General features: G+C 35.1%; 1 protein-coding gene across 1 annotated transcript; it reads right to left on the reverse strand.

The window, feature by feature from the left end:
- Positions 1 to 1,978: 1,978 nt before the first annotated feature.
- On the reverse strand, positions 1,979 to 9,985 carry LOC143615031 (calcineurin-binding protein 1-like). The gene is given in 20 exon segments (XM_077088287.1): positions 1,979 to 2,185; positions 2,187 to 2,532; positions 2,609 to 2,687; positions 2,766 to 3,429; positions 3,590 to 3,819; positions 3,926 to 4,106; positions 4,209 to 4,531; positions 4,618 to 4,810; positions 4,873 to 5,030; positions 5,097 to 5,252; positions 5,323 to 5,533; positions 5,619 to 5,851; positions 5,933 to 6,376; positions 6,461 to 6,676; positions 6,843 to 8,539; positions 8,613 to 8,824; positions 8,960 to 9,000; positions 9,089 to 9,208; positions 9,805 to 9,879; positions 9,980 to 9,985. Coding segments are annotated over 20 exon segments (5,619 nt in total). The 5' UTR covers positions 9,983 to 9,985; the 3' UTR covers positions 1,979 to 2,148.
- Positions 9,986 to 11,245: the final 1,260 nt, after the last annotated feature.

Consider the following 11,245-nt stretch of genomic DNA (forward strand, 5'->3'; position numbering starts at 1 on the left):
TTGGGTGTTTTTGCTTGAACTATACAAGATGAAAGTCTCATATACAATTGTCAGAGGTGGGATCGCACCACTCTCAATAAAGTTTATGATTGGTTTGAAGAGCGTCTGGAGATTCAGGCGATTGCGAATGATGTAACTAGTAAAATGTTCCACCTCATGCAAACATCTATATTATATTGTCTAGTACAAGCGGCTAAACGATTTGCTATAACCTTTACTGTTTGACTATTACTGATGATTTTGCTTATGTTCAAAATACATAATGACTAAAGCTAATTTCAGTTGGTTAATCCAGTCTGGTATCGATGGTCAGCAAGCATGATAGTCCTAATGAGTGGCATGACCCGACCCATACCGAATCTGACCGAATTATCTTAATCAATGACGAACATTCAGACACTAAATATTAGTGGCCTCTTTAACAAAAATTTATGGGTCCATCACTATCTATTAAGTTAATCTATATCTATTAAGTTAATCTACTAAAGATGAAACGAACTTTGAAAATGACATTATTTAAACTCACTTTTTGAAGTGTTGGAGTGAGGTAGTATCATGTTGGCATGTTGTAAACGTCGTAAGGTATGTTCTGGATGAAGTTACGTCATCAGTGAATCATGCATACGTCTGTTATTGCTTAACAGACAATGCATTAGTGCAACTTGGAGATGGAATATTAATCAACCAACCATAATCATAGAGTTTAATAGTTACCATCCATTTATTAAAAAAATTGAGTTCATTGGAGTTAAATAAAATTCACATTCATCAATTTGGGTTAATGGGTTACTATATATTGATTAAATTATTATTTTATGTTCTTTTGAAACTTTAACTAAGTCGATAAATATTTTGGACTGGAATTTTTGGCTTCGGGTGAAACTAAATACATTTGGGTGGAGAGCTATCATGTCCCATTAAACGTAAAATTTAAACGGCCCTAACTATTGTTGTCTATGTTGGTCAGTTGCGGAATCTGAAATGTTGATCACTTGTTTACGGGGTGTTATGTGACGGCAATGGTTTGGCAAGACATTGTATTAGTAGTTGGTGTAACATACCTCCTATTTTTTGCGTTTTCCATTGTTGATCTCCTAAAAGTTCATACTCATAATCCGGGTCACAAAATCAAGAGAAAGGCGGTGTATTCGATAGTGTTGGTTGCCTATCAGAGCTTATGGCATGCCCACAACAATTTCATCTTCTCTAAAGTTCTCATTAAGATCGAAAAGATTATTCTATAGATCAAAAATAGATGGAAGAGCTTGGAGTTAAATTGGGACAGGTGGAAAAAAATCGATTTGTAATTTTGTTTTCTTTGCTTGTTTAGCAAAGTACCATTCATAAGGCGCATACAAAAATATGGGCGACTTATAAGTTTCTCTATGTCACCATGATTTCAATTCATTAGACCATGGCAAAACTAACTAGAGGGAGCCCATCATCCTTTGGTGGACTAAAATTTGGTTTCCAACGTTGTCACTTTCTTATAGTTTGACATCTTAATTTGTCGACAGTATTGCAACTAAATGAAATGTAAAATATATAGATATATTATGCCCATTGAGGGGAATTTATAATTCCTCAATTGCGTAGCACATTTGCGCACCATTTTGGATGTTAGGATTCAGGAATGTGAATTCTTAAATAGGTTAATTTATTTTATTTATATTTTGTTTAATCCAAAAAAAAAAATAGTCATATTTCTTTTACTTATACTTATTAATACGTTCTAATGTAGACGTTAAGCATATGCTACAATGGGATTTGACTACATACCCTTATTTCAATAGCTAGTTCTAGTGCAAGCTACAAGAATTTGATTGCTATAAAATAGTCCAAATATGACCACAAGTCACAAGTGCCACAAAAACATTTGAAGCAACTAAAAATGCACATTTTAAAATATTTGAGAAACAAATTTTGTCATTTAAATGTATTGAAAAATTAAACAATTGTTTGATATAACCAAACAACCTACTTTGATACATTCATTCTCAAAACATTACTTCCCATCATCTTAAAAGAAACAAATTTCTAACATCTAATAATCTAATATGCATCTCTTCTTACACCCTACACTTCAATCATAGAAACAAAAATTAAAAAAGAACGTTCTCATACAACACATGATACAAACAAACGCAACTAATTCTCTTTATTTCTTGCACAAACATCAATTTTGACAATCGGCTCTTTCTGCTGTTCGTGGCTCATCTGAATTGCCTGTTGCTCCATCGCTACTGTTGCAATGAATCAGAAGTGGTAGTGCTGGTGAAACTTTGCTGTTTTCACCAACATTATCCTCAGTTGACTGCAAGTTTGACCCACAGTCAACCAAAGCAGCACGTGCCACAGTCTCGGGTTTTTGCAATGAAGCAGACGCCTCGTCACAATTAGTCCCGGTTTCAGCCTTTGAGGACAAGTTTTCTTGGCTTATAGTTTCAGTGACAGAAGTAGGGTCCACATTCAATACACTAGTCGATAAAGTAGTTTCTTTTCCGCTTGATGTTCCAACCTCCTTGCCTACACCTGACACACATATGTTAATTTTGTTTTTATATAATTAAAGCTTAGTTTTCGAACGATATGATTTAGAAGGTTTTACTTGTTGGAGAAGCAATAACAGAGTGCATGCTGGGAGTTGGAGGTGTAGATAAAATTCCACCGCCCTTCTTCATCTTTGACTGCAGTGAAGAAACGAAAGATTACTTGCTGAAGAAACAACAGTATAACCGCCAATAAAACAATGCACTTTGACTCACCTTTACAGTCTCTTCACAGTGCTTAATAATCACTGCAACATTTGTGAAGCAGCGTCCGTGCAACAATGTGTAAGCCCACAACAGAAGCTTCTTTGAAGTACTCGGTTCAACAATGTCAACCGCGTGCACATTTGACTGAACATTTCCTTCTGTTGACTGCTGACTTGGTACTACACACAGACGCAGACAAGAGGGAGGCAATGCAGAACTAGAATCCCTATAGAAATTGTAACAGGATTTAAGTAGCATAGTAGCATCTTCCAGATTCTCTTCAGAGTGTCTTTTAATTGCAACATCCTTAATCTTTGAAACCAAAGAACTCCATTTAGTTTCTAGAACTTTCAAATGGTCTGCATCATCGAATGATGGTTTCCATAATTCATCTGCATGCAGATCGATGCAAAGTAGTTGGGAATTTACAGTACCACCATCTGACGGTTGGGGTTGGGCTTCTGTTGAAAATCTGGAATTTAGTGGTGTTATTGATGCCATACTGATAACAAGACTTCTGCACCAAGCCATTGACACATACTTATGAACTTTAGCACAGTTGCTATTTGACAACTTAGGGTTTTTCAACCGTTTTCTCATCTTCTCGTTTATCCCCTCTAGTGCTTCTAACTTGCAATTGGTCTCAAGTATTTGGATAAACTTGAAAAGATACCTGCACAAACAATAAGATGTGTATCAAGTAGAAGTCACATATTTGGCCTGTTTATTTGTGAATGGGCCCATTCAGATTATCCAATCACTAACAGGTCAAACGGGTCAGACAGAAAGAATATCTTTAAAAAAGCAGGTCATGTGATTTAGAGGCAATTTACCCAAATAAGCTGCTTTCAGATAACTCTGGAAACTTGATTTCAGGCAAACTGCAAATATCTGACCATAAATTCATCTGCTCGATGTACAAAAAGAACATTTTCTCCAGAAGATGCTCTAAATCAGTGCTATCAGAGTTTGTGCCAATCCCAATTTGATTAATGGAGGATACTATGGCTTTGATGTGCCTCCCGAGAGCTATAGGAACAAGATCTTCAAGGCATAATGAGAACTGCATTTATAGATGATCCAGTACAGCTTGTTTCAGTAAAAGGAAATGATTTTTAATTCAAACTATGAAAATGCTTCGTTTTAGTGAAATACTTAAAAACACATACCCGTTTATCTGCCCGAATAGAAATGTAAGCCCGTTCAAGTGTTGATATATCCCCGCTCTCTTCCAAAAGCTTCAGATAGAATAAAATATACTTCCTAATGCAAGTTATAAACTTACGTGAACTTTCCGCCAAATTAACTTCAAGAACGCGCTTATTCCCACTCGCGCCAGGTGTTTTGCGCCTGAAATACATAAAATTCGAAGCTGAATACATACATCTAACAGATACATAATATATAAAATATAGCTTTCTTGAGATACAATAAAAGGTTATGTAGTTTTACCTTCCCTTTTTCTCCATACTATCAATTTCCCACATGTTAACTGTAAAAGAAGAGCGGGACGACTTAAAGCAAAAAGAAAGTTCATCTTTTGCCTTTTCTAAATCCCCGGTTTCACCTTTGTTGTAAAACCCTTGAGCAAGCATATATCTAGCCTTGTGAAAATGTTTGAGGTCTCCTTCAACACATATTTGCAAAGCAGAAAGACAATCATTGTAAAGTATGAGCCACGTATCTCCTGAATCTGATGTATCACAATTGGTTTTATCAAGAATGTTCATAACCATCTCCTTTGTTGATTGGTTAAAAGCATGTGTTGCAGCAATCTGAGAAACAAAGAACAATGCATCACTGTATGATAAAAATTTAAACTTAAATGAGTGTCAACAAATGATGGAAAAGGGAATAGAACCTTTAAGGCTTCCTTATCATTTTTGTCACATGACCGAAGTAACTTCAAACGTGAAGCATGCATTCTATAGAACGGATCTACAGCTGATGGATTCAAAGCAATAGCCTTTTCATAATATACAAATGATGTCTCGCGTGAGTGTTTAAGCTTTTCACTAAGTTTCCCTAAGTAATAGACATAAGACCAATCTTCCCTGCTAACAAAAAAGAATGTTAACATTGTAAATTAAAATATCAGATTTTAAAATAGCAATACCTCTGCGCAAAAGCCTTCTCAAAATGCTTCATAGAATTCTGACAAAACATTGTCCACTCAGCATCTTTTACTGGTAAGTTCAATCTCTGGTCATAAATTGGCACCACATTCTGAACACCATCATAATACACCAGCGCCAATAAATCATGAATCTCCCCCTGAAATCACATTTAAAACAGTTTAAAAATCATAATTTTAATAATATCAAAATCATAAAACCTAACCTTTTGGATTGCTGTTTTTGCTAAAGCCAGAGTCATTAACAAACACCGTCTACTCCTCCTTCGACTCGTATCAACTCTTTGAGCAAAAGTCGCATTCTTTCTCCAGCCTGTGACATTTATCTGCTTACTACCATCATTTAGCAACAAGTCCACTTCCTGCAAAGTAAATCTAAAATTTACAAAACTTATTAACCAGATATGTTATAAGATCATATTACGACTTTACCTCATCATAAACGGTGGCAAGGCTTTGCCAACTCTCAAGACGCGAAGGGTTAAATAGCAAATCATATTTAAAAAGTTTTGCAGTTTGCTGTACAAACTCTTCGCCTTCTTTAGTGAGCACAAAACCAGCCCATTTATCAGTTGCACTCATTTCCTCTGATTGTGCAAGAAGATGATACAAGTTGCGATACACATCCATATACGGTTCAGAGCTACAATACCAGGTTCAGTATAGCATGATATAACAAATTATTAATATAAAGCTGTGAGTTTGTATAAAAATATAAAACCATATACCTCTCTATAGTTGTGGGCTGCTGTTTGAGAACTGCATTGTCTTGATATATGAATTTCATTATCACATTTTGAAATCCATCAGATCCAGCCTCTTCCAACAACTTATTTTCACATAAATCTGGGTCGTCTAAGAACTTTTCTATAGGGTTTCCATCCAGCATATAATCAGGTGGTTGAGGAAAATGTTTGCGTATCGCTCTTAGTACTCTTCGCAGTTTAACCAATCCAGTTCTCTGAATATATATAAATATTGTGTAAATAGATTCTACAAAAACCATAAAAAAGGAAGTGATTATGACATATGAGAAACGTACAGATGAAGCCTTAGCATATGGAAGAATATACTGGAAAACATCTGCACATTGTTCTTTTGTCTGATAATCTCCATGGCTTGTGTTTTTGTGCACGGATAGATCATCTTCATACGATGAATCAGATCTAAGATGCAAACCATACAAACAAAAGAAACATTGATCTAATGCAGAGTCTATTTCAATCTCAAGATCTTCTTTTTCCTCTTCAGTTAGTTGTTTTCCAGATTCAAGAAACAGATCGCTTGCTTCTTCATTTGAATCACCTTCTTGGGAAACTTGGTCATCACATTTAGGGTTTACAGAGGTCGACTTAAGCTTCATGTCTAAATATAAAAGATGCTTTATTGCTAGTTTAAGAAACGATCCTTCTTCCTCTCCATCGCCATTTGCACAACAGATGCCATACTCAGCAAGCATATCATGAATTGCAATTATTAATTCAACCTGAAGAGGAAAAAACATGTCAAAAAATATATATACATATATGAGCTGATCAATTTCATTTGGAGTAAGGCATGTGAAGCATACTTGAGTTTTCACAGGAACATTTGGATTCAAATGTTGAAGTCTGAAAAATACAATTGCAGTATCTACAAAACAGCCTTTTTCCCTTCTTTCTTTATCATTCAGATCATCAACTCCTAAGGTTTTCTTAGAAAAACATATGCGTGTTATATGACACATAACTGCTAGCAGCAAAGATTGAATATCACCAATGATTTTCATAGGAACAACAGAACCATTCTGTGAACAAACACCAAAGGTATACAAAACTGTTTATGAATCTTGACACAAAAAGGAAGTGAACAAATTTGAACAGACTGAATCCTTTTAAAGATCTTTATTAAACAAAGGAGATCATCTATAAACTTAAAGAGATTAGTTTAACACTCAAAAACATTCAACTTACAATACTTCCACTAGGACTGGTGGAGTTCTTCAGCTCAAGGGTACATTGGGAAATTGCCTTAATTTCTTTAGATAAAAGGGGATGCAACCCTGTGTTTAACGTTTCATTTGATTCGGTATTATCAGACGATTTGTGGGACCCAAAACGCTCTTCCACTCCAATTGCAGCCATGAGATATCTAAGTTTCTGCTTGTGGCATTTTAAGTAAATATTTGGATCTGCTGTCTTGGATTTCTCACATGCTTTGATTATAACATTGAGTGCAGACAATTCAGTTGAAGCAAGTTCATCACCATCTTTATCAAGAACAGAGGGAGCTGAAACATTACCATCATCTTTTGGAAACAGAAGAGGATAAAGCAAGCTAATGCACTCTGAGTACATGTCTTTTTCAATCATGTCATTTACTGTATTTTTCATCAAAAAATCAACCTCCGTCAAGTTAATTTCATGAAGAACCAAATCAACAGTCAGCTCATTCAATACCTTCAAATGTGGGAGACTGATAGAACCAAGAACATTCTGCCCCTTTTCATGGGATGTAAATAATGCCAATAAAACACCAAACTCTTTCTGGGCTTTTTCCTTATCACCATTAAAAATCGAAAATTTTCCACTTAGCCAGAAAAAACGGGCCCAAAAGGCCCGTTTATTGTCCAAAAGAGAACCAATTGAAGAATCGTCAGTCGGGTAATCTAAAGCTACAGATTCTATGACTTTACAAAGATGATAAGATGCCATTGACATGAAATCATTCGATGCTGACGTGGGTGATGATTGCATCCCAAAGTCATAAGCTAGCTCAGCAAGAAAAAGACTGCATTCAGGGGTCCTAGTCTCCCCTGAATTCCTTAAAAAAACTTCTAACTCTAAAAACTTTGCAAATGTGTCCCGATGTGAAACTCCTCTAGATGCAATTTCCTCTAAGAGCAAGTGGCCAATATGATATGCACCACGATTATTTGATGTTTTAGACACAAACCTAGCAACGTCAACCGATTCATTGCTTTGAGTATCAGTCATAATCTCAGAAGATTCTGTAGTTTCTGATTCAACCATGATAAATGGTTCTAGAAACTGAGGAACAAGTTTGACTAGATCCTTAGGGGCTGTAATATCTGTTTCTTCCTTATCAGGTTTCCTACTTCTAAGTCGACTGCTTCGTCTTTCTTGATGTGGTTCATCTATAATGGTATCTGTGTTAGTATGCTCAACAGCCTTGTTCTCTATATTATTATTGTTTATTTTTTGTTTTCCAACAACATTGTCTGAACTAGAAGGCAGATGTATGATCAATCTAACATTCGCAGATCTGTACAAGTCATGAGCTTCATTTTTAGGGTCATTTCCATTCAATGGCATCAAGATCCCTAATAGCTCCCCAGAAAGTGCTGTCCAAGAAGCTTCTGGAAGATGTAATGCTATATCCTGATTTAACCTTTTGGTGCTGCTGTCATTTAGGTCATCACTTGTTGCTTTTCTTTTGTCTAGAAATTTGAGTCGAACATGATGTGGTTCCAATTTGTCTATACCTCTTGGAGCAAAAGGAGTTGGTTCAGATTCTTCAATTACTTGTTTGACACGTAATGCACGAGAATGTGAAGGCCAATGCCTTAGAATTAACTGGGAAACCGAAAGACACGCAACCTCATCACCGATAGCTATAAGAACTTCTAGAAGTTTCTCCATGCAATTCCCTAAATACATCAACCAGAAATGTATTAAACAAAAGTCTTACAGTTAATAACGTGTAGAACTTGAAGCACTTACAGTTGTTGGGACTACATAAAAGCCCTTGCTCAAATGCCCAACGAGAGATGCTTAACAAGCCCATCGAGCAAGACAATGTTCCCAACTGATTCCATACAACAGAATCTTTGGAATCTATGTCTACAGCTTGAAGATAGCATTGCAGTGCACTTTCATAACGGGTTGGTCCTTGTTGAAGAAATACAGTAGCAAGATTTTTCAGTGTTAGAAACCTGTGAATAAAACACATACACACTGGTAAGACAGGCGTTTGATGAATCTTACAAATCAAATGACAAAAGAGAACAAAGCAAGCATTTAATCAATAATAATGCGTAGTGAAAAAACAAACTGAGAAGTGAGCTAACCTTAGTTGCAGCAGATGGCCATCACTTCCACCTTCATCGACCTGGAATGAAATTTTTTTAAAAAAAAGTTTAAATCAATAGAAAAAAGTAAGTTGCATTATTATCATGCTGATAAAGTTATATTTTGACCTGGCCGTTTGGAAGAAGGGGATCTTTTAACACACTTTCCAAAAGTTCACGAGCCTTATCATATTCCTTAGCCTGTAGCTTCAAAAGCCCTTCTTGATAGATTTGTGAAAGACGAAACTCCTGGTGTCACAGAATGCACATAATGACATAAACTCAAATCAATCGCACACGAGTAATTCTAGATAAACAAACAATACCACACCTTCAGTCTATCATAAGTAATCAGTCAATGCTAACAAAAAATAAACAAAATAAACAATTCAGCAACATAACCCCTAAAATATACGCCATAAACACATATACATCTAGGGTTTCCTCATATCACAAACAACAATTCCATAAAAAATAAGGCGTACGTACAATAACATCCATGCATATAAAAAAAACTAATAAATTAGGGTTTGCCTGAGCTTCTTTGTAAACAAACATAATAAACAAACAAACAAACAAACAATATAACATCATTTCTTGCTTCAGTATAATGCAAACATATTGTTAACACAGTTAACCAGTCAATACTTACGAAAACACGAACACAATAAACAATTCAGCAACATAAACCCTAAAATCTATAACACAAACTCGTACAATTCATACATGTAGGGTTTCACTTTCCTTATAGCACAAATAATATCAGTCTATAAATAATAAATAATGTGTATCTAGGAATACATTATTAACGTATATATTAACAAATATGTGAAATTAGGGTTTACTTGAGCTTCTTTGGTAGGAGCAAGTGGTTCCCAGGGGTCCTTGGAGTCTGTATCGTTAATTGCTGCAATTGAGAACTGTATAACAACAACATCGATAATTAACTGGTGAATTAGTAATGAATTTGAAGATAATTGAATAATAATAATAATATGAGGAGGTTGAAGAAGAGAGTACCATGGTGTTCGATAGCGATCAATTCCTCCTAGCGATTAATATTATTATTGTTTAGGCGGGCATGTGCGTGTGTTGAATCACACACACGGTGGTTTTTTGCTCTCTCTTCTCACTAATGTTTGTTTTAAAACTATTCTTGTTCACTTTTGTCTTTTTATTTTTGGATTTCTACAAGTTATGCCCCTATAGTATTTACTCAAGTTTTAGTTATAATTTTTTGTTTTTTAAATGATGGGAGTGAATAAAACAATGATCAAGATTAGTATTGTGTGTTTATACTTTGTTAAAAGTTTTATGCTTTGTATATTTAAAGGTTGGAGTTGTATGTTCTAGTTGGTTGAGAATCTTGAAGAGTTAACGTTGGACAGGCGTAAAGTATGTAGATTTTTATTGCTGACGAGTGGTTTGTAAAGGGTTGTTATTAGAAGTTGGTAATCTAGAAGGTCATGGTTGAAGCTATAAGATATAAAAAGAAACAAACCCTAATTTAGTTTTTTATAAGATCAAATGTATATTTCTCTCTTCATAACTTAAATGCATATTTACCCAACTCATAAATTCAATTGCATAAAAGGTTTGGAAAAAGAAATATGCAATTGTCTCGTTTTCCAATTGTTTTCATTCTCACTCCTCTCTGTATGTTTGTTATTCGTATTTCATGTTAACCTTGTTATTTAGGTTAGGTTAGATGAGTTTTCTTTGTTGATTTTCATGAAAATATGAATGTTTACATAGAATTGTGAGATATGATTTGGTTGAGTGAGTAATTTTGTGATTCTTGATTCGCTACATTTTTTTTATAAACCTTGATCTTAAAATGAGTTTTAAAGGTTTTGATTATCAAGTTTTCAATATGATTAAATACCCCTTATTGATATTATACAACAAGGTGTATTTGTTTTTATTAATACCAACAATTATCTTTAAGTAGTTGTCAGTCTCAACTAACAAATTGACTGACAACGATCACATCTTTTATCATACGTGTTTCCAATGATCTACGACTAGCAGAATTCTAATGCCGATAGTTGTAGGTCGTCGAAAACCTCACATTTCCCCCCTAAAACTCAATAGTTTCTTCCCAAATATCTTTGTAACCTTAGATCGGACTTTTAGAAACCCTTTTCTAGTAAAAGCCCCCAATTATCGAGGTCGTTGGAACCCAAAACCATCGTCGGAATCAGTTGGTTGGTGTTCAGGTTGAGTTTTCCGGCAAAAAAATGTGACTTTTATGGCCAAAAACGTTTTGCCGACCACCTAGGCGTT

The sequence above is a fragment of the Bidens hawaiensis genome, unplaced genomic scaffold, assembly GCF_021521415.1.
Source record: "Bidens hawaiensis isolate Kalapana, Puna unplaced genomic scaffold, B.hawaiensis_p1.1 tig00041707_1, whole genome shotgun sequence".
Classification (NCBI taxonomy): Eukaryota; Viridiplantae; Streptophyta; class Magnoliopsida; order Asterales; family Asteraceae; genus Bidens; species Bidens hawaiensis.